Genomic DNA, 24785 nt, shown 5'->3' on the forward strand with positions numbered 1-24785 from the left:
TTGTGCAGCTGTCAGTTTCTGAATGTGTTAGGGTACAGTCGCATGTCTGTGCAGGCAGCAGAGTAATAATGGTGGAAATACCACACGGCCTATGACAGGTATACTGTATGTCTGATCTGTGTCACAATTCACCACGTAGATCACTGCCTTTATTCCTTCCTGATGCCAGCCTGCACCCATCTTGACGGATATTTTTTACTGTATGTAATATCTTTAATATGTTCCGTATGGCCATTGACTGACTGTCCAATAATAGAAACATGTAAAATCTTTAATATGTTCCGTATGGCCATGGACTGACTGTCCAATAATAGAAACATGTCAAATCTTTAATATGTTCCGTATGGCCATGGACTGACTGTCCAATAATAGAAACATGTAATATCTTTAATATGTTCTGTATGGCCATTGACTGACTGTCCAATAATAGAAACATGTAAAATCTTTAATATGTTCCGTATGGCCATTGACTGACTGTCCAATAATAGAAACATGTAAAATCTTTAATATGTTCCGTATGGCCATGGACTGACTGTCCAATAATAGAAACATGTAACAGTTTCCTGTGAATGGTGTTGGAGCAGCCTGTCAAGACAGTGTGTCAGTCTACACAGGGTGCTGAAGGAGAAGACTGCTAGCTGGAGTACCATACTGTTACTGTAGCTACTGGGATGATTGATGAATCAGGTTGAGAGACAGTGTTTTTGACAGAGCAAACCAAGCAACCCTGAGACATGTGGTAGTGGAGGGAGTCTGGTCTAATAGAGGGAGCAGAGTTTGGGTTCCTGTCCAGGAGCAGCCCCTACCCCTACCTCTTGTTCCCGATAGGCTCTTCATCTGTTGTAGATCTGATAGTTGGATAGGGAGAAGCAAAATGGTTGTAGCTCCAACTTGGCCTCTGATAAAGACAACATCTGGCGACTTTATGTGAATGTACATTTGTATTGGTTTGGTACACAGACGGGAACAAGACAAAATCCCACTCAACACTACATAATCTACTTACATCGTTACAACACGTTCAATGTACAGCTCATAGAAGATTGGAATTTTCATGCTCTTTTCATAAATGCTTTATGTACTCGTTTCTCTGTGTGTGTGTGTGTGTGTGTGTGTGTGTGTGTGTGTGTGTGTGTGTGTGTGTGTGTGTGTGTGTGTGTGTGTATGTGTGTGTGTGTCTCTGTCTCACCCCCACAGAGCTCCAGAGGGAGGGCAGCATTGAGACTCTCAGCAACAGCTCTGGTTCCACCAGCGGCTCCATCCCCCGTAACTTTGAGGGCTACCGCTCTCCACTGCCCACCAACGAGAGCCAGCCCCTCAGCCTCTTCCCCTCCGGATTCCCCTAGAGGAGACCAGGAGACAGCCTGCCTACCGCCCTACAAGACCTGGTGTCAAATACTATTTGATATCTTTCAAATGCTTTGAGAGTTTGCTTTAGTCTGCCTGGAATCCCTGATGGGAGGGGACTACATTTTGGAGACTGTTCTATTGGTTCCATTACGCCAGACAAGCTCAATAAATCCCAGATAAAGTATTTGAAATTATTTCAAAAAGTATTTGAACCCAAGTCTGCTAACTACTGTCCATCCTAGCGCTTCACACAGCACAGCCGGACAGTCTTGATGGTCTCTCACCATGTTGATATTCATTAGGATGTTATTGTGAGCAGTGGTCCCCTCCTCTCTCTCTCTCTCCAAATCCAGGAACTGTCCAGTGTTTCTCCCACCTGCCGATGTGTTTATGCTTATGTGTGTGTGTGTGGGGGGGATAATGTGTCACAACGAGTGTGTTTCATTTTGGGTGTGTGTGCTGAGGCCGGGTGTATTGAGTGAGCAGTGTGTGACTCAGTCCCTCCTGTGTGTGTGTGTATAAAAAGTACTCTGATGATCATGGGTGTCCCAAATGGCACCCTATTTCCTATATAGTGCACTACTTTTTTGCAACAGAAAAGAGGTCTGTGCTTTAATCAAATAAAAGGCTTATTCCTTTCTTGTATACACACACCTCAAACAAAAGCACACGCTTGTACGCTGAATAATTACTTTGCCAACTTGCTTTTCTTAGTGAATGAGTCATTGCTGGACTTGACCAGACCACATAGGACTTGATATGAAGTCTGATCTGATACACTAGTGAGAACAGAAAGAAAGGCTTAAAACAGACTGAATAATTGGTCACTAATTCTGTGTTAAAAACACGATACAATCCTAGTCCTTTGTCTGGGGAATGGATGACTGGCTGACTATAGGGGTCTGTTCTGAAAAATGCAACGTTACAGGACTTTCGGGTAGAAATACATTTTATAGATCAGATATGTCCTGTAGCATAAGGAGTCATTGCAGATCTATATATTATATTTATATCTGCAATGTTTCACCCTATTGAACACAGCCATGTTCCCGTAATTCTGCATGTTGAATGAGTCGATGGCTACTGATGCTTGGTCACTGGCTAATGTAACATAAAAGGGTCATGATTAATTGATCCTTTTTAATGCAGAACACATGCTTATTAATACATTTTCACTGTAATATTGATTTTGTACAATACTGAGTAGTTATTTGCTATACATTCGTGTTAATGAAATACTGAAGACTTGGAAAATAGTTTGCTGTGTTATATTATCACCCCTGGATATTCAATTATTTCATATATACTAAGTAAATATAACAGCTGCATAGTCATTGTTTTAATCACGTGTACAAAAGTTTGCAGCTTGTGCTTCTGTAAATGTAAAGAGACTTCTCGTTTAATTTAAAGAAAATAAATTAACCACACCAAAGCCAGTACACATTTTCTGCCAGTTTATTGTGGAAAAGCAGACTGTGAATACAACACTCTAAAACTTATCTGACACTCAGAACAAGAATCAAATGAACTACAAAATGTTCAAGAATCAAAAATCAGTACAAGACTAATTGATGTAGGGCCCCTATTTTTAAATGCATTTCACTTACCTTAGACAGGAGCAAAACCAGGCCAGAGACTGAAACAATGGCCATGTGAATGTGTTTGAGCAGGCATACTCAGGCCAACAAGCACTGGCTCTGCTCTTGCCTTCAGGTTGTTTGCCCCATAGAAAAATAATGAATTGAATGGGCTTGGAACTTCTAACCCTGGCATTTTTGATTGGTAAACACATGGGTACACTTACAGTGGCTGCCTGGTAATGTGATGCAATCATTTCCATGTTCATTCAAACTAATGTATTTTTTTGTAATGTCAGTTTAATCAACAAATTACAGCACATATGACTTGTCCACCCATAGAGTACCACAGTATGAGTCATATACCCATAACTAGCGGTCAAACAGGGAAATGGTTCAAATCATTTTTCCACCATTCATCATCATTCATGGGGGATTTTATAAACACTTAAAATAAGGGCTGTGTTTCATGTAGGGTTACCCTGGTGTGACGTTTTGATAACCGTGTAAATCTGTCTAGGACAGGGTTACTTTTATCAATAATTTGCCTGTCTCCCGGTCACAGCCGGCTGGGATCGAACCCGAGGCTGTAGTGACGCCTCAGCACTGCCCTTTTGCCAGTTTTAAATTGACACAATACCTGATAGCAGAGGTGTCAGCTAGAGATGACGTGCAGGAGCTTGCAGAGATTTGTAGTTTTGCGTGACGTCTACTTTGAAGCTAATTAGCATTTTTGAATCTTGAGAGTAAATAGAGCCAAATATATTGATAAGTCACCTTGTCCGAGAGAGATTTACATGGTTATCATAACATCACACCAAAGTAAGCCTACAAGAAACACAGCCCTAATTTTAAGTGTTTCTAAATTCCCCTATGGGAAAAATTAATGATGGAAAAAACGATTGGAACCATTTCCCTGTCTGACCACTGGGCCCTGCATGCCAATGTCTCTCTGAGTCTGAGGGAACCATGCCCAGGCCAGTGCCCCAGCTGGCACCTCTACCAGGGGTAGGGGCCTGTTAAAGGAGGGCACACCTTAGCTGTTTCACTCTGTTTCAAAACGTTGTCTGCCTCCTGAACATGACCCTGGTTTTTTACCCTCCTCTCCTGTGACAGTCGCCATTTATACCCATCCTCCTCTGCCAGCAAACTCTGTGAATAGATAGAGCAGCGAGAGGAGAGACAAGGTTGGCACCAGAAGAGAAGCCATATTGATACATAGCTAGCTACAACCACTTGTGGACAGGTTTGCTAAGCTTTTGCTAACATTGTTTTTCTCAAAATCACAGAAAAAAATTCACTGCCCAAAGAACGCAAATTACAGAGCAAAAGTAATCTCTATCCAACCTCATATACTGTATTTCTTTAACTTTGTGTGATTTATTTGTGTACATATCTGTGTCTTAAAATGTGATGGAATTTGTTGTTCACTTATATTCAATAATTTATCAGACTGTAATAGCATTATAATGTGTGTACAATACAAAACATTTAACAATATCAGATCTGAAATAGTATTTTGATTGCTGTCATTTAATTGTTGTCATCCTCTCAACTAAATAGACTAGGAAGACTTACATTGTTAGCCAATATGTATGTTAGGCAAGTAAAATTCCCTCTTTTTTAATCACTTATAATTATTTTCCTTTCCTCAGTGCACTCTTTTGATCCACAAAGGAGACAAGTAGATATAAAATAGGTCTACTTCGAATTAATTTATAGTGCCAGCCATTTGAAACCAATCAAAGGCAATACCATGTATTATATCCTATTGTTCGTATGAAAATAACAGAAAAATATATTGGGAAATGCCGTGGTCATTGCAGGTATGTTGATGACATTTTATGACCTTTTAGTGAATAAAACAAATGTCACTAAACAATTACAATTCGCATAGGGCTATTATTATTGTTAATTTAATGTACAAATGTAATGTTAATAGCCACTTTTCAGATCATGCTTTTCAATCGTCTAACAGGAGGCGAATACTTTTTTTATAACCTAACAGTTCTGTGTTGTTTACATTGCCAAAGTGTCCAATGAAAATGTTTTATGCATCAATGATTTTATTCAAACGAAACGCTTCCTCATAAACTGAGGACCCCAATCGCCTGATTCTGAGCAAGATTATAGCCTGCCTATGTGTACACTTATTTCTAATTCAATGATAGAGACCATCGTGTGAGCGGTTACGTTCGAAATTGAACACGGGAAAGTGCTTTCCTTGCTAAATGAAAGTATGTCTGAAATAAATGTAATTTCCCCCTGACCCAAGTAATTTCATATCGCTTCTGTATATAATACGATTCAATGTATTCGGTCGCATGAGTTGAAAATTGAATTTTGAATCACTGTCAACAAGTTCAACTCTGTTAAATCAACACGAGTTTGATAGGACTGTAGCCCATAGTAGAGAGCAACAAGGCTATTTTCAGGGGAACTGAGTGCATGTCAAACATAATAGCCAGCCTCTCCATGTTGTGTTGCAACATCACATCAAATTGATCAAGGCTGTTATAGAGTTACGTTCCTGAACAGAAATTGATATGCTATGTGCACATATATGTTGTCAATAGGACATTAAGTCTACACTTGTTGTATTCGACGCATGTGACAAATAAAGTTTGATTTGATTAACTTGTCGTCTCTCTACTACCTATTTGAGCTAAGACATTTGAACAAACCAAAATTGTTAGTCTATAGCAGCGGTTCCTAACCAGTGGTACTAGGACCCCTGGGCCTACATGACCTATCCACAAAGTTGCTTTTATTTTTATGAACTAGGCAAGTCTGTTAAGAACAAATTCTTATTTTCAATTATGGTTTAGGAACAGTAGGTTAACTGCCTTGTTCAGGGGCAGAACGAGAGACTCATGAGACCATAGGGATACAGATCAAATGCACATGAGCGGGTACTCCGGACAGAGCAACATTTTAGGCTATATAGCCTATACCTCATTTATACGTCATTTATACCTTCCATTTCTGAAGTCAGTCAGATAACTTCCAACACCTAGGAAATACTCTCCCATTTATTTCAGATGTGGCCTATTTTTCGGTTTATTTCAACTGCAGATGCAGCAATTACATTAAGCTTTCTAGTGAAGTTAATGACATACATTTCCCTATATAGTAGGTAGACATACTTGTAGCCTACATCACCCATATGGATTTTAATTGTTTCTTCATTTTCTTACATGCATAAAATACACTTTGCATGTAACTTTCAATTGTCCTATATCTCTAACCCTAACAATGTCCGAGGACAGCAGCTTTGTTTACAAGTTGTGAGTCAGTAGCATTATGACCTTAACGAGGTTGTAATATATCTAGTAAAGACTTCGATTGCATCAACTAATCGACACGAAGACAAAGCATTGCAACACAAATTCAAAGGTGCGTACAAATCACTGTTAGCACTATTGTCAAAGTTACCCGCCGAAAGAACTAGCGAATCATGTATTGTTACGGTTCTTGTCAGTATTCACAAGATGTAAACAGTAAGCAGGCAATTCTCATTTCTCCGTAGGCTAATGCTTTTTTATTTATTCTAGGACTACTCAAAGGATCAAATCTCTTCCAGGTGGCTATATCACTCACAAAATATCCTACGGTTTAACCCGCGTCATTTAATTACAATCATTAGGCTATAATGCATTGCATAAATACTTTACGGATTTAGTAGCTATGTTATTCTAACACCTTGCTATCAGTAGCATCCTAAAACTGCCATCTTTGAGGTATTTTGAGGTTGTGGTTTGTTGTTTTTGTAATCCACTGTTATCACTGAAACTATCCATTAAGGTCCATTCAATGCCACTCGACCGAAACCATGATATGGATGTTTCATTGAATCGCATGATATGCTTAAAGATAGTAAGTTATTTAGTGGTTTTGTTAAATATATTTTCAGAAATCAATGAATGGCAAACAAGTACGTCTTTATGCTGCTATTTTGCACTCAAATAAGATGCTGTTAGTGTGCCCTGACCCATTACGCTTGTGTAAAGCTTGCTGCAGTGAGAGTGGGGGGGGGGGGGGGGGGTTAATGATATATGCCAGGGTCACGAACTGGGTTGTAATTGAAAAAGCAACCCACATGCTGCACGGCTCAAGCGGCTCCGCGGCCAGGCCTCGCTGATCAAAGTTTGGGAAGCCGGGGAGGAGAGGGCCGGCTGCAGACAGGAACATTCCCGGAGCTGCATGGAGTATTGTGTGTTTTCAACCTGTGTTGCCAGAAGCAGAAAAGAAACAAAAACTCCATTCACTCTCAACCACAGACAATGACAACGCAGGTAAATGTTGGTGGGAAGATATTTCCTCCATTGTTTTGTCAAGAACGATATACCCGCTGTCATGACGTGTTTATAAAAGTATTTCTTAATGCATTGATGTTTTTGTATATTTAAGTAAATAATACATTTTTAGTACAGGTCACGTATAATTAATGTCCAAGGGTAGCAAACTATGTCATGTGTGTAAACACGCACCCGCACGTACACACACACACACACCTTTGAATCACTGTCAAATGAACTTGGACAGAGTGAAACAGTGAACAACACAGACAACATGAGAGTATATTGGTTTAGTGAAGTAACATGGAGGCTGGAAAGCGGCAGTAAGGGTGTTCCTCGGTTCCCTGGGATCATTTTAGCGCCCCCACCTGTTGCTACCTGTGAAAGGTAGGCTGTCAGCATAGAATTGGGAGCAAGAATAATTCTCTCTATGGCTGTCAATTTCTCCAGACAAACGCTTCAAGATGTGCATCGGAAAGACAATAAATAGGCTATACTATTCGCTAAATAAATGTACAATCGACGGACCTGGCGTAATCAACAGTTCTCTGCTAATATTTTACAAATAACCTCAACCTATTATTACAAAAGCCTACTTTCAAGGTGATAGCTGCACGTGAAAATAACACCGTATTCACGTTTGCTGCAGGGTGGGGGTTATTCGGATAACGGTGCTGCTTGTGCGAATAGTTATTTTTCATCAATCAGTCGCAATTTGGCCAAGCGGACAAGACAGCCCACCGGCAGCCCTGCTGACTCGGGTCAATGAGACAACACGAGCACGAAGACGAGCAAATTGAACACAATTCGCAGAGGGTGAGAAAGAGGGATTAAAACCCGGCTTTAATGAGTGGGAGATGAAGAAATTGAGAGACATTTAAACTGTAGAGTGGGGGCAGGGAAGGGGAGTAAAGCGAGAATGAAAGAGCGATGGGGAAGAGGAGGGAGAGGGGGTTGGTGGTAGCCTGGCTGGAGGAGGCGCTGGGTATACATGTGACAAGGGGAAATATGAGGGACTTTGACAGGTCTTAAACGGTCTGGCGCCAAGGCCTCAGTCTACCGGCTAAATATAGCAGGAGAGATGATGGGATGAGAAGAAGAAAAGATGAAAGAAAAAATACAATGTAGTGGGAGTAGCCTAAAAAAGAACAAAACAAAATTTCAGACAAATAAGGCTACAGTAGTAACAATACAGTGACCCGTTATTTCGTAATTAGAATTTTCCCGCAGCATATCAGTAACACGCGGATCACCACAATGACCCTGAAGGTGTACTGTTCTTTCCGCACATTTTCACCTAACACTTGCAATTAAGCAAATTATATTGTGTGGACCTTACATGGCACAGGGCTTAATGCAAAATGATGTCTGTTACTTTGGGGTTACAACCTTTTCCATAGGAAATGATCTCGAGGTGTGGCGAGCACATCTCTTGTCACGCACAGGAGCAAGCAGAAAGACGTAATGGGGCATATTTCTATAGGACTATGTTCGACATTTAACCGAAATATGCTGAATATTTCCGTTATTGCCAAGTCTCTCATCTCTGCTTTAACAGGTAGCATAGAACGGGGAATGCTTCTGGCATGAATGACGTTAAAAGTCATCTGTAGTAACACCACATCACTTGAGGATTGCGTTTTTGTCCATTTAGCCCTATATAGTGTATTCACACACCTTGATTTTTCCACATTTTGTTGTGTTAAAAGGGGGATTCAAATGTATTTAATTGTCATTTTTGGTCAACGATCGATACTCACACACAAAAAAATCTAACATTTATTTTAAAAATATGAAAAATGTAACACTAATATATCTTGATTAGATACGTATTAAGATATCTGAGACAACAATACATGTTAGAATCACCTTTGGCAGAGATTACAGCTGTGAGTCTTTCTGGGTAAGTCTCTAAGAGCTTTGCACACCTGGATTGTACAATATTTGCCCATTATTCTTTAAAAAATTATATTACTAGAAATTGCTTGAAAGCCATTTTCATGTCTTGCCGTATATTTTCAAGCCGATTTAAGTCAAAACTGTACAGGCCATTCAGGAACATTCAATGTCGTCTTGATAAGCAACTCCAGTGTAGATTTGGCCTTGGTTTTTAGGCATACTTAGTTAAGTCCACAACTGAATGCATTCAACCAAAATGTGTCTTCCGCATTTAACCCAATGGCGCCGGGGTAGCAGTTATTGTTGGGGGTTAACTGCCTTGCAGAACAGAACTGCAGATATTTCCACCTTGCCAGCTCTGGGTTTTGAACTAGTAACCTTTTGGTTACTGGCCTAACAGTCTTAACTGCTAGGCTATCTGCCATTGTTATTTACCTGCTGAAATTTGAATTTGTCTCCCCAGTGTCTGTTGGAAAGAAGACCGAACCAGGTTTTCCTCTAGTATTTTGCCTGTGCTTAGCTGTATTCCATTTATTTTTATCCTAAAAAACTCCATAGTCCTGCAGATGACAAGCATACCCATAACATGATGCAGCCACCCCCATGCTTGAAAATATGTAGAGTGGTACTCATTGATGGGTTGTGTTGGATTTTCCCCAAACATAAGGCTTTGTATTCAGGACAAAAAGTACATTTCTTTGCCATATTTTTTTGCAGTATTAGTTAAGTGCCTTGTTGCAAACGGGATTCTCTGTATAGGCTTCCCTCAGTACACTGTGTCATTGTGGATTAACTATAACGTTGTTGATCCATCCTCAGTTTTCTCCTTTCACAACCACTAAACCCTAACTGTTTTACGCTGAACTGTTAAAATCACCATTGGCCTCATGGTGAAATCCCTGAGCAGTATCTTTGTAGTGACTGGGTGTATTGTTACACCATCCAACGTCTAATTAATATCTTCACCATGCTCAAATGGATTTTCAACGTCTGTTTTATATTATTTTTACCCATCCACCAATCGGTGCTGTTCTTAGTGAAAAACCTTCCTGATCTTTGTGGTTGAATCTGTGCTTGAAATTCACTACTCGATTGAGGGACCTTACAGATAATTGTATGTGTGGGGTACCGATATGGGATAGTCATTCAAAAATGATGTTAACCACTATTATTGATCAAGGAATGAGTCCATGCAACTTGTGTGATTTGTTAAAGACATTTTAACTCATTAACTTTTTTAGGCTTGCCATAACAAAGGGGTTGAATACTTATTGACTCAAGACATTTCAGCTTTTAATTTTGATGAATTATTAACATTTTCTACGAACAGAATTCCACTTTGAAAGGATGGGTTATTGTGTCAATGACCTACACACAATCTCAATGTAATAAATGTTTAATAACGGCTGTAACACAACAAAATGTTGAAAAAGTAGGGTGTGAATACTTTCTGAAGGCGCTGTAGATGTTGGGTACACAGAGCAAATAACTGGAGCGTAACTGCAAACCCGTTGTTGATGTAATTAATTGTTTAAGTATATACATAGAAACCATTAACATTCTCTACGTGGTGCTAATATTTTCCCGCTGAAAATGTTTATTCTGCCCAATTTGAACCTCAGTAAGTAGGCTAAGCTTTAACGATGAGTCTTCTATATAGTCTAGCAGCAGTATAGCGTCTGTTGGAATGCACTTCATTTCCCTGACTGGGCAACTGACTGACTCAGTCGACCACTAGTTGAATGTGTCGCCTATAAAGGACGAAAAACACAAGTACAAAGGAAGAGTAGTGCTTTAAAAAATGTGAGATTGATTTTTTAAAATGTACTCGAGCAAAATCAAATAGATCTGAAATAGGCTTCATGTTAAACAGCACTGAAACTGTAGCCCTATACATACATTCCCTAACTGTAAAAGGTTTAAGAACATTATATTCACAAAACTAAATGATGAAACATGTTGGGCCTAATGAGCTAGGAAAGTAGTCCCCAAATGTTATATCCTTATCCATTATGCATAACTGACCATCCTTAACCTATTATAACAACAATAATTCTACAGGGTTTCAACAATTGACCATTATTATGATTACATTGTTCATACTAGAAATGAAATAATCACAATTTACCCGATTCCTTTAAATTAAGCCACATCATAAAGATTCCAATGATGTTATGCAGAATAATTGATTCAGTTCAAGCCTGATAAAGACCTGCCCTACATACTATATTCTGCTCGCCGTGATCACAAAATGTATTGACAACTAGGCATAATTCAATTCACTACAATTTTGAGCACGACTGGTGTGAAAAGAAGTCTATAAAACCATTTACAGAATCTCTCAGATAAAAATGCTATTGGAAGTGAAATGAGTTTTGGAATAAATATAAATTCGTTTTATCTTACTGCACATTGCATAGTGACGTCATTCAGGTTTTAAAAGGGTAGGTCTGCAAAAACAAGTGATCTATGTTCCAAAAAATATTCCACTGTCTCTAGTTTCTTTAGAATTTACAAGTTTAAAACAACGTCCTGGACTTTGCTGGGATTCTCATGTTCAGATATAAGTAACACGTGTCTCACCTCATACCACCAAGGCTCATTCTACAGGGTGCTTAAACAAATGTTTTATTAGTGGTACATTCCTAATCAGATAATATGAATAAGATAGTAAGATATCCATATAACCTTGATGCACTAGAATAGACCACAAAACCTTATACCATGTCAAAGGTGTGAAACTCTAAATAGTATGCTACTTTACGTATAAATTACGCATAGATTACATTTAATTTCATTCCGTTTTTTTTTTCAAATCTAACGTAAATCCTTCAAGCTCTCAACACGCACTTGGAAAGGAATGTGTTATATTCTATTGACACTAATGCCAATGGAGCTGTGCGAACACTGATAGGGAAGAAATGTAGACATACACAAAACACCGACTCAGCCTGCGATAGAAGGGTAAATTGGAAATGTGTTGTTTGTATCTGACGAACTCATTCGGAAGGATTATGAGTTTTTGTTTCAGTTTTTATGTCGAAGTGACGATGTTCTGGATTGAGCTAGAGCGGAACCGGATCTACTATTTCTGCGTCAGATAAACATCAGGGCAGACTGTTCCGTGTATCCAAATTCTCACATTTTGATGCAAAGTTTTAAAAATCCCTTCGAAAGAGCATTCTCAGACCAAAAACTCCAGGCATAAGCCGCAGCTTTGGCGTAGATAGCGAGGGGGATTGGAGGGTGCTCGCTGCTGGTTGGATTTGAGGGTAAATATGAAGTGACAAGTGTCTGCTCTTATTGTGGTGCGTCTGCCGACTGGCGCCAAACGGCTCTTTAACCAACGGAATTCAAGTTAATCAAGCCAAGGGTCCACAGAATGGATTTCTTAAAGGTACAACACAACAGTACCAAGACGAAGTTTTTGGTCGGGGCGCCTTAGGGGTCGTTGCAATGGTCTCAAGTGTGTTATGTACTGTATGGGATTTGACACATACCAATAAACTGTTTAGGCGAGTCAGGACGCTGTTGTGCCCTCACGCTCAGAGAGACATATTTCAGTTTATGCTGAAAATGTTTCAGTTTATGCTGAAAATGAGAGCGAAGAAGGTCATATTAGCATAAAAGGAATAGTCTACGTGTATATAGTACCGTATAGGAGAGCTATCGACAGGCTACGTATTCCTGGTTTTATTTATTTTCACTATTTAGGCTATAAGGCAATCAAATAAAGTGAATGTACAATAATCACTTTGCGTAGGTCATTACGTGAGCATGAAATATTTATTCTGCCACAAACCAAGTGAAAAGGACATAGATAGGCTACACATCAGAAGAAAAAACATATATCTCGTTTCTCTAAGGCTATAAGCAAGCACTCACCGCGTTATATATCTGTCGATTTTGCCCTCGAAATTCATTTGTTTTTCTTTTCTTCTTGCCTCGACGCAGCATCTGTCTCTACGCTATTCAAATGGCCCGGGGCAGTTTTTAAAGTGCCAATGTCCGGTTTATTAGTCGCTGTCCTTGCTGTGAATCGTTCACAAAACAGCAGCGAGTCACGGAAATGGACAGCCCTGAAATATAATCACTACATCGAGTCCGATTGCCCACCATTCAGGTACGGGTGGCTGTGGACTCTCTTTCCGTCTCAGCATAGTCTGTGTAAGTATATCATTAAGCACAACCAGTGAGGAAACTAACTGTATGCTATTTTGGCCAAACCACGATCAACACTTCAACAGATATAACTGCACGCGGATTTATAAACAAACGAAACCAGATATAATGGCTATGAAGTAAATTGACCTAAACTGACAACATAATCTTCACATGAAATGGAACCACAACTAATCTATTTGGAATCTTCGTTTTCCTGAGCTAAATTAATACTTTAAAAAATCAATCACCGGTATCGCCTACTAACTTGATTTAGCCTACCTCTAGGCTATAATGAAAGCGACTAAAGAGCAATAAACGTAGGCTATCTATTCAGGTATTGTTTCTGGGCTGGAGTTATGCACCTCGTCGAAAGTATAAAGCGCAAGCCGAACGAGGTGATGCCTCCACCGGCCAAGAATTGAGGGCTGACCCGGTGTTTGGCTTGGAGATAGGGGTGGGATTTCCCGAGCTTTCCTGTCATTGGTTAATATTTTATTCCGTTGACATGTTTTCTTACTGCTAATGCTTCCGACACCTTGTTGTTCACCCCCCTCTCTTAGAGCCTGGCTGGAGCTGTCAAAACCACGCCTATAGAGGCCCACAATTGGTCCAGAAAGCGTAAAATCAGCAATCAAAGGGGCTTGGTTCATTAGTGTTGGGATCGAGGCAGGAAGGACATGTGAGATAGTCACAGTTCTACAGCGAACAGGGCAAGATCATTTCAACTCCGTGTCCGTGTGGAATGATTGCTCTAGCCTTCGGAGAGACACATCTTATTTTTATCAAAGCGATTGGTGGGGAGAAAGAAGGAAACCACGATTCTGCTCTCAAAGCGTCGCTGCTTCTTTATCTTTGACTGATATTGTTACTGTACTTCGTGGAGGTACCAGCAACGGGAGATTACGTGTAGTATAAGCTAGTTCCTATCAATTCATTTTTTCCCAGATAATAACCATCTATAACGCGTCTATTCATAGGCTAGCTTTCTGGCACCGTATTCGAAATTACTTCTGAATAATTCTTACAGAAATAAGACTGAAATAAATTATTCTGGAAACGGACCTACTATTTTTGCCCAAGGGGGAGAATATCACTGTATATCATCATTTCACTTCGATATTTTGGATGCACCGATGAGAGATCCAGTTTTCACAGGGACTGCCATGGCTTATCACCCGTTCCACGCTCACCGGCCGACCGACTTCTCCATGTCAGCTTTCCTAGCGGCCGCGCAGCCCTCCTTCTTCCCGACGCTCACTCTGCAACACGGGGCTCTCACTAAGCCCATGTCGGACCACCTCGTCGGAGCAGCGGAGGCAGGGCTCCACCCGGCTCTCAGCCACCACCATCAGGCGGCTCATCTCCGCAGCTTGAAGAGCCTGGAGCCCGAGGAAGAGGTGGAGGACGACCCTAAAGTCACACTGGAGGCCAAGGATCTATGGGACCAGTTTCACAAAATAGGAACAGAGATGGTTATTACCAAATCTGGAAGGTGAGAGTGCGCCCTGACAATTATTGCCAGCGAAGCTGACTACAGCGTCATGGTTATTCTCTGTCCATCAGTGGCGATTTTAGCGTGTACATCTTGGTGGGACAAACATTGTCCATACTGTATAGGCTTCGTGTTAAGATGTGCATTGTGTTCAGATGTATTCTGTAACGCTACAGCAAGATTATGGCGAAAGCAAAGAGGGTACGAAAGAAGTAGCTACATTTAGGATTATAGGCAATAGTCCAGGCCCTGCTAGGCTAGACTGGCTCGATGTGATTGTGTTTTTCATTGTATTCTATTGCATGTTCTTTAACTTATAAGCCTAATGTATCATCGAAATAAATAAATTATTTAACTTAAAAGTGATGAAATACAAACAGAGTTTTCTTTATCATTGTGACCTGACTTGATAGCATTGTATTTAGTTTCGATGGTACGATTATAATGAAGTTATAATCAAGTTTGGAGCGTCTTTGACAGTAAAGGATATTTGACATATTTTGAAAATGTATAATTTAGTTTAGGCTAGCAGTCTTGCCAGAGAGGGGAAAAACTCCCCTGGCTTTAGTCAGTAAAACGAGAATAGCATATGGATGGATCAAACTGCATTCTCTCGTGACAGTTGAGCTTCTGGATTTTGTAAACAGACTGTCAGACTTGAAAAAAGAGGATTGTGATTTAACCTGATAGTGTCATATCATAAATATATTTCACTCGGCTGATTGCAGACGAATGACTAAATATTAGAATTAACAATAGAAAATAAATACAAAGTACTTTTAAGTAGGCTATTAGGACCTACTCCTTATTCGTTTTATTTTCTACAACTATCATGGTATTTGCAAAGTTGCATGTACATAATTCGATGGAATGCTTTTATTATGAATGACAGTTCTGTCAATTAATATTACTTTATAATTTGCCTCGATCGATGACTTGGTGTTGCATTTTCCTGGATACGAAGGAGAGAGAGAGAGCAACTCGCCTATTGACGTGTTATTACAATGTTATTGCCAGATTTATGGGTCTTGTCTGACAACATTAAATGTCATATTTGTATGAATAATCCTACATGGAGTTAATTCCACGCATATTTTTCTGTCTTCCAGGAGAATGTTTCCTCCATTTAAAGTCAGAATAAATGGGCTTGATAAAAAAGCCAAGTATATTCTATTGATGGATATAGTCGCTGCTGACGACTGCCGCTACAAGTTCCACAATTCTCGCTGGATGGTAGCGGGAAAGGCCGATCCGGAGATGCCCAAAAGAATGTACATTCACCCGGATAGCCCGGCTACGGGAGAGCAGTGGATGGCCAAGCCGGTTGCTTTTCATAAACTGAAGCTGACCAACAATATCTCGGACAAGCATGGATTTGTAAGTACTGTATGTTGACTTTTATTCACATTTAAACACGCAATTGTATTTCTGATGGATAACAATAAATTACACACATTTTATAGACAATATGTTTTAGGTTTGGTGTAACACAATGTATTTATAGACAGATACTGTTGGATTTAGGCCTAACGTATTGCCACTGTATTTTTCCCAATAGATGGATTAGTATTGCCACTGTATTTTTCCCAATAGATGGATTAGTATTGCCAGGCTGTTGCCAGGACATTGTTCAACTCAATGTCGACAGGCCTCTTTCCAAATATGATCTCCCAAAATGTCTAAAGCTTCATAAAAGTAACCTATAAATCTAATATCATGTTCTTGTTGGTAGAAATAGTCATGTAACGCAATTACACATTTATAAAACTGAGTTGTACACGATTGTGGAAGAGGATTGTATTCATGATTCAAGTATTAGATTTGATATTTTTAAAAAGCCTCATATAAACGAAGAGGAGAATTGGGAATTGAGAATTGGGGATTATGAACTTCAGAAATCAGGTCAAGGAGACCGGGCAGAGTGGAAATCGGTTTGGATAGGGCGAGTCTCTGTGGCGTCCTTTCGGTTTGATAGCTTTACTCCGATCTAGCCTCACTGTCTTGAGCTTGCTTGAGCAGCGTGGAATAAAAACAGTGTATGGATGTAGCCTGTACTCGAACTCGAAGGCCGTGCCTATTCGTGTTTCGCCGTCGGTCCCTGAAGTGCTTTTTGTAGCCTACTGTAAAAAATAATATCCGCGGAGAAGAGGGAAATGATGGATGCCACACAAAGTAGGCTATATTGAGAGAAGCTGCAGCGTGTGTTCAATGTTCCTATGTGCAAACAAACAGACTGTAAACAAATAGAATATTTACATGCCAGACGCATCCAGACGTTTTTGCAAAATGTTGCAGACAGTGTTTTGATAGATGTAGGCCGTAGGCTATCCAAAGTGTACCTTTAATTATCCAGCCACTGCCTACGTATTGTTGTAGTTAATGAATGTATAGAATATACATGTTATAAATGTTATCAGATACCCAGTAGGTTGTTTGCAAACATTACATTAACTGTTTATCTTTAATATTGTTTTGTATCTCGATCTGGGTTGACCACAGGTGTGTTCTCTCTTGCATTCTGAGAATACACACTAGGCCCAACTTTAAATAAGACCTACTCACTGTTATGAATAATAATGATACTAGGCCCAGTAATAATTAGTATAAGAAATAATAATAGCATATTTTAATGTCATTTTATAGTGTTAATCACTTATGGGCCTACGAGTTATTTTGAGATAGGCTTATCATCAGATGGTCTCGATGAAATTATAATAATTCATTTTTCCCATATTTCCACAGACGATTCTTAATTCCATGCACAAATACCAGCCCAGGTTTCATATCGTGAGGGCCAACGACATCCTGAAGCTCCCCTATAGCACGTTCAGGACATATGTGTTCCCGGAGACTGACTTCATCGCTGTCACAGCTTATCAAAACGACAAGGTAAGCAATGTAATACAGTAGCCCATACAATACTATACAATACTGTACAATACAGTGGAATTGAACATAGACTACATTAATGTTCGAGACCATGAAATAACCTCGCCATAAGAGTTTGGGCCTATATTCACACAAATGCCACGATTTTGTATGAGCAAAGGGTTAAACTGAATTTCATTTACATTACATTTAAGTCATTTAGCAGACGCTCTTATCCAGAGCGACTTACAAATTGGTGCTTTCACCTTATGACATCCAGTGGAACAGCCACTTTACAATAGTGCATCTAGGTCTTTTAAGGGGGGGGGGGGGGGGGGGAGTGAGAAGGATTACTTTATCCTATCCTAGGTATTCCTTAAAGAGGTGGGGTTTCAGGTGTCTCCGGAAGGTGGTGATTGACTCCGCTGTCCTGGCGTCGTGAGGGAGTTTGTTCCACCATTGGGGGGCCAGAGCAGCGAACAGTTTTGACTGGGCTGAGCGGGAACTGTACTTCCTCAGTGGTTTCGATTTCGATTTTGTTTTGTTTGTTTTTATGCTGTGAAAACTTGGCTCATTTGTGGAATTAGATGGCCTCACTCGTTTGTTTAACCTTGTTGCATGTAATGATCTTTGTTTGCGAACGTTAAAGACGTACTTTTTACAGTGAAACCTTTGCTGCAGGGTTTTTAATCTGTAAAAAATAAATGCACCTGCTCAATCAAACCGCATGTTGGTCATCATTGTCAAATGTTATGCTTAACCTTACGTAACCAGTTTAGCCTGCAAATTGCAGGCATATATTTGACTAGTAAAATACGTATTTGTAAAGATTGGCTATTGCTGTTGTCTTTCCGTCTATGGGCTATGGACGATATGCTGCTGGCTACAATTCCATTCAAATCTAATTAGATGGCGCTTCTTTGGACACTGACACCGTTTGGTTAAAGACTGATTTCCCCATGGTTATTCAGGGTGTCAGTAATTCCTAAGATTGATGGTGAGTATTTATTTTAGTTGCAGTCTAAAATTATCTAGCTCCCTGCGCCCCCCTCTCCTCTTCCCCTCCATGAGTCTAATTGGCGTCCGTGTCAGAGGTGGTCTTGTTGCTATCGTAAAGTTTATGGCAAAGAGTCACAATCGATCAGAAGGCACTAGCCTCGTCAGTTTGTCCGCGAACTACACAGTTTCAGAGGCTGCCTGCGCAATCAAAGCGTGACAGATGGGGAACTGTGACTCCCTGATTGGTCGATTCGTGAATTCCTCAAGAGTTCCATACACGGTGAGGAGGGGGGAAACACCGGCCTCTCAAACAGGACAAACCCCGTATCGAAACATTTAGGTCAAGCGGCGTGTACAGCGGTTCCAGTAACAGGGTTGGCTTTAAAACCCATGCAGTATTTGTTCCATACATGCCTTGCATGAAGCAACCCGCACTCAGCTCTCCCCCTCTCTCCGAAAAGAATGGATGGAGAGACACTGTATGTTTCTCATGGGGCTCGTGAGAATAACGCCTCGTCATTAAACCACTATTAATAATGCAACATCTACCCGGGCTTTCTTTCATCTGAGTGTGTTCTGTTCGGTGTGTTTAACGGGACACGATGTATGTGGGAGAACTATATCAGACTAAATCAAGTGGAGAACAACACGTGACCCTATATATAGGCCAAGACATTATTCGGCCTAACTGGACCTATATGCCCATAGGCCGAGTTATGGGCCCAATTCTACTACTAGTACTACTAATAATAACAATAATTAATTGTAACGTCTATGGTTAGGCCTATTTGTCATTGTTTTTCTCGTTCATCTTGTGTACACCCTGCTCTGCCTAATATATTTTCTCTATCTCCTGTCTACAGATAACACAACTGAAGATTGATAATAACCCTTTTGCCAAAGGATTCAGAGACACTGGAAATGGAAGGAGAGAGAAAAGGTAAGCATAGGCTATGTCCATTCCCCCATCACACTGTGTAGTCTAGCCTAGTTCTATAGAAATCATATTATCATAATACGATCACATGCATAGGTCCTATGTTATGCATGTTTTAACAATGCCCCAGCGTTATTCCTTAATCTGTTTATTAGTTAACTAAATAAAAATGACAAAATGCATGCTATTCTCAACTCTGATGTAGGCTTATCATTGAATGTAGGTCGGCTTAATGCTGGCATCATGTCATGTTAATGGTGTATGGATGCCTTACTTGAATACATGTACCCACTATTATTAAAAGGGAACCGTTCAACTCTAGGAAACAGTTGACCCTTCCCTCCCTGCGGATGTATGAAGACCAATGCAAAGCAGACCGAGACGGGGGCGACTCTGATGCCTCCTCTAGCGAACCAACAACTGGCCGAGAAAGTGCGCACTCCCCAATCGGACCTGGATCCAGCCCCCTTATGTTCAGTCGAATCAGCCGAGGTAAAATCAATTATATTCAACCTAAATCTCAGTTCGTTTGATAGGCTTAAACATAATAATGCAATTGTGGCCAATGGCATTTAGACTTATGGTGGCTGAACTATGTAGGCTATAGGCCAAATCCTCTAGTAATTTAGCTTATTTGAGAGAATAGGCTTTAGGCATATACCCAATAGTGTACGGTTTGTGATAACTTCATTTAATTTATTATGTCAAAGTATTAGATTTACATACTAAAATTCATAGAAGGCGGCAGGTTGCCCCATAGAGGGCGGCAGTTAGCCCCATAGAGGGCGGCAGTTCTGCCCCTGAACAAGGCAGTTAACCCACTGTTCCTAGGCCGTCATTGAAAATAAGAATTTGTTCTTAACTGACTTGCCTAGTTAAAAAAAATATGCAACACAAAATGCATTTTACCAAGAAAACACAGAGTAATAGTACATTTTCTAATGACAAAATGTACTTTGATCGTTTTCAGCAGCTCATGTTCTTTAGATTTTCAATGTTCTTTCGTGACAGGCTATTTGTTCAACTCACTTATTATTGAAATATTAAATAACTGTTTCCTGTTGTAATGCATAGACTTAATCAGGCTATTTGACCATCGAAAAACTAACTTTTGACAGCTCAACTTTCGAGTCATAACTGAAGTCTATTTACTCTTGGGTTAAAATACAACACAAAAGCCACATGTTAATGCTCGGAGTAAGCCTCTTGGGCTGACATGTAGGAAGGAAACGGTTAGACAAGGCATGTTAACACTAAATCATGACTGTACACTTAAAATAATCACTTACACAGTGCGTGTGTGTGTGTGCTTGTGAATGTTGTAACCACTGCCGTTTCAACTGCTATTTTACATTCCATTATTAATGATATATTTGTATTTATTTAAGCATGGCATGGAATTTTGTGTTATTTTACATTTAGGCCCACCAACATTACAGCTAATTCTGACTACAACTTTTTTTTTTATAACAGATGATAAAACCTGTACTGACAGTGAGCAAGAACTTGATCATCAGGATGAGCGTTGTACCGCATCAAACAGCCCTGGACCGGAGCCGCCCTCTCCCTTCAGCCCGAGGTGCGAGGACCGGGTGAAGGATAAACCGAGCCTGGACAAGAAAGACGACTTTCCTGGCTCCAGGAAGCCGAGCGACTCCATATTCAGGAACCCTGAGAAAGGAGACAAAACGGAGAACAGGCACAGGAAAGACACTACAGATTCGTCAAAAAAGAACACCGCAGACAGCGGCGGGATAAGCGCAAGCAAAGAGAGTTTCTCCCCGCTCATGGTTCAAACAGACAGCCCCTCACACTTCAGCGCGAGCCACCTGCAGAGTCTGGCCCTGTCTGGCTTGCACAGCCAGCAGTTTTTTAATCCCATGAACGCCGGACAAATGCTATTTCACCCTGGACAGTTCGCTATGGGCCCAGGTGCGTTTTCTGCCATGAGCATGGGACATCTATTGGCGTCGGTATCCGGAGCAAGTGGTATGGAGAACGGCAGCCTCTCCGCCCAGGGCACGGGAGGCACCCCGAACCCTTTCCCCTTCCATCTGTCGCAGCACATGCTCGCCTCCCAGGTAAGGGAGACTTTAATTCTACACAGCAAAAAATTGTGTTTGAACTCGGAGATCACTTATAGGCCATTATGCTCGTTTGACTTTAGGCCTAGAATAGGCTTTGACGAATCAAATCAAATCGTATTGGTCACATACACATGGTTAGCAGATGTTATTGCGAGTGTAGCGAAATTATTGTGCTCCTAGTTCCGACAGTGCAGCAATATCTAACAAGTAATCTAACAATTCCACAACAACTACCTAATACACACAAATCTAAGTTAAGGCACGAGTCTTACAAGTATGTTTAAACTTAGTGCCAAAAGTCCACTGTAGACGCTATGCTTTGTACCATTTAACTGGCCAGATTCAGCAGGCCCTATTCTGGGCAGAACTCAATGTCTTAGTATGTTTTTGGGTTATCAGGTCACTGCCACTAGGCCTAGGGAAGCTTGGGTCTCTTGCACGCTTACCATAGCGAGGACGCATGCTGGCAGAATAGCGACAAAAAGTACAGGCCTATATTATTATTACCATTATTTTGAACAACAGTTTTGTTAATTGTGTTTCAAAGCAGTCTGATATTTGTTTAAAATGAACATGCTTTAGAAGAGCACCCATAAATCAACCACTCAGGAAATGTGTGGGTGCAAAAACGCATGGCCTTGCTTTTATTTACCCCCCTTTGGAGTGGGAATAAGCGTTCTCCTTTTTAGCATCCAATGCGTATAGCCTTCATTATTCTAAGGGGTTCATTAACTTCGGAGAAGATGACTTCCTTGTAGGTTTCATTATTGAAGTGAACTAGCTATTCAGGCCGTGCATAATTTGGTCGTTGAGCGGGTTCCCCCAATAGGCCTACATCATGGTCTGAATATATCACTATCACCAACACGGTCCTAGTGCTAACTGCCATTTTCTCCTGTCTGATTTCAGGGCATTCCCATGCCGACCTTTGGAGGCCTGTTCCCATACCCATACAACTACATGGCTGCTGCTGCAGCCGCGGCCTCCGCCATGCCCGCCAGCACTACAGCCAGCTCGCTCTCGAGGAATCCCTTCCTCACCAGCTCCCGCCCTCGGCTCCGGTTTAATCCTTACCAGATCCCGGTGTCTATGGCCCAGAGCACAAGTCTACTCACCACCGGCCTGCCAGGCGGACTAAACCCCGGCTCCGAATCCTCCAAATCGGGCAGCAGGGAGACGAGTCCAGTGCCTGATATCCACAACAACAAAGCGGGGTCGAGTCATAGGACCAGCTCTCCCAAATCGATGAAGGACTCTATCAATGAGCTCCAAAACATCCAGAGACTCGTGAGCGGCCTGGAGAGCCAGAGAGAGACGTATCCCCCCAGAGACTCCCCTAAGTGATCTCACTAATGGAATAATATATTCCACCACGACTTGGCTTGAAAATCAGAGGACTTTATTAAACATTTTGTACAGCACATTACGCGAGGAAATGGCAATACCGGCCTACCTTTTCTCGCACCTGGACTGAGCAAGGAAGCAGGGAATGAAGGAGAGAGAACCAGCGTCATCACTTACTGTTACTGTGTGGGGTACGCTTTCAATATTGTAGGAAATTGAAGCATCGAAATCATATGAAAACCAAAAGTGGGCACTGAATTTTTAGGCTGCTGGCTAAAACTTGAGTACACAAAGAGGATACCATACCACAAGGAGGAAAACCTACTAAGAACATTCTTCATGTAGAACATATTGATGTTAAAAGGACAGTGGAAACGTCGTTGCATTGTTTTTAGGGACTGAAGAAAGAAAGAACTTTATCGAACTATAATCAATAGACGTGCTTTTGATTTACGATGAGAGCACTGCAACAGCATAAGTACTGAATGAATATGGGCGTGCAACCTGTGGAATGACAGGAAAACAAGCTACATCCAAAAGGTTTTCAAAAGATAGGCTATTTCAAAAGGGATGGATAAAATAAACATTCCGTTAAATATAATTGATAGAAGAAAGTTTAGGCCTATCATTTTTGCCAGAAAAAAACGTTTGAACTATTTATGTAATTAAAATTAATTATGTAAATAAGCTATAAAGGAATCCAAGAATATGCAATTGGTATTAATTTATTCAAAACTGTACATTGGCGTGTATATAATATTTAGAGTTTAACTCATTGCTTTTTATTATTTTTTATTTTACATGAACGTATAGGCCTTCTGTAAATGAAAGCTATTTAGCGCTTGTTGGTTTGAATCAGAACGAACGTCTTTAAATGTAATGCATAGGCATAGCTGATTATCTGCCTGTGACACGTGAAGGAAACAAACATATGTGCCATGTTTATCTGCAATCTCTGTCTGCAAAAACTAATATCAGAAAAGAGAGAGAGAGATAGAAAGAGAGAGGGAGAGATAGATAGAGAGGAAGCTGCCTAATTTGTCACATTACCTGACTATTGTCTGCAGGAGAGGCAGAGATGTAGAAAAACCTCAGGTCATTTCACTCCAACACAGGAGAGGATGATAGCATGTATCTTTAAATGGGGCACAATGCATATCTATATATAAATATATTTAATTTGAAAGCGTATGTCGTTTATGCTGGTTGTCCGGGTAAGTTCATTTTTTTGTTGAATTATCTCAATTATTTCAATAAAAAAACAATGTGTTAAAAAGTTTTGTTCACTCATATTTTGAATCTACTGGATACAGTTAAAGTACGTTTGAAATTCTGAATACTAATAATAATCATTTAAATGAATGATTCATAATGTATATAGGCTACCTATTACTAGTAGTATTATGTTATTATTATAGCCGAATTATTATCTCCCAACATCAGATGAATGATGCCTCTAAATTAATGATAATACCGCCTTACAAAATAGAACTTAAAATGGTCAAAGACCTGAAAAAACACACACACACACACACACACACAATTTTGTGAAACATGACCTAAGTAGTTCACTGAGTGTATGGCGCCCTCTGTCGGCAGTATATTTGAGGATCAAATTTAAGTTTTTCAGCTCAGTATTTCTCTAGTTCTTTATCAGTGATGATTGTTTAACAAATTCACACGAAATATTATGTTACATTATACAATTTAAAAAAGGCAAATCAATGTATTGTAGGTTTCTGTTCATAAGAGCAATGTAGCATGTATAAC

At 40.3% G+C, this 24785-nt stretch overlaps 2 protein-coding genes and 1 long non-coding RNA gene across 10 annotated transcripts in view; 2 read left to right on the forward strand and 1 right to left on the reverse strand.

Annotated features, from left to right (window-relative positions):
• LOC115136823 (BCAS3 microtubule associated cell migration factor-like) overlaps positions 1–5564 on the forward strand; it is a 362747-nt gene extending 357183 nt beyond the window's left edge. For all 5 annotated transcript variants that reach the window (XM_029672640.2, XM_029672643.2, XM_029672642.2 and 2 more), the window contains one exon: positions 1198–5564. In XM_029672640.2, coding sequence (XP_029528500.1) covers positions 1198–1346 — 149 coding nt within the window. In that variant the 3' untranslated portion in view covers positions 1347–5564. The remainder of the gene's footprint in view (positions 1–1197) is intronic.
• LOC115136826 (uncharacterized) lies at positions 2790–13779 on the reverse strand. Its single transcript, XR_003864702.2, has 4 exons — positions 13010–13779; positions 12625–12715; positions 7027–7153; positions 2790–4079 (listed from the first exon to the last, which is right to left on the reverse strand). It is a non-coding gene; the product is annotated as an uncharacterized LOC115136826 (long non-coding RNA).
• LOC115136827 (T-box transcription factor TBX2b-like) lies at positions 13557–24285 on the forward strand. 4 transcript variants are annotated; one of them, XM_065024493.1, is made up of 7 exons: positions 13557–14780; positions 15890–16166; positions 17523–17669; positions 19511–19587; positions 19889–20076; positions 21058–21665; positions 22581–24285. In XM_065024493.1, the coding sequence occupies exons 1-7, from the start codon at positions 14422–14424 to the stop codon at positions 23013–23015; spliced, it is 2091 nt and encodes a 696-aa protein (XP_064880565.1). In that variant the 5' UTR covers positions 13557–14421; the 3' UTR covers positions 23016–24285. The 4 variants fall into 4 exon arrangements, with proteins under 4 accessions (XP_064880565.1, XP_064880566.1, XP_029528511.2 ...); XM_065024494.1 differs by having other exon boundaries at positions 13561–14780; positions 19907–20076; XM_029672651.2 differs by having other exon boundaries at positions 13564–14780; positions 15890–16157.
• Positions 24286–24785: the final 500 nt, after the last annotated feature.

Source organism: Oncorhynchus nerka, linkage group LG11 (genome assembly GCF_034236695.1).
Source record: "Oncorhynchus nerka isolate Pitt River linkage group LG11, Oner_Uvic_2.0, whole genome shotgun sequence".
Classification (NCBI taxonomy): Eukaryota; Metazoa; Chordata; class Actinopteri; order Salmoniformes; family Salmonidae; genus Oncorhynchus; species Oncorhynchus nerka.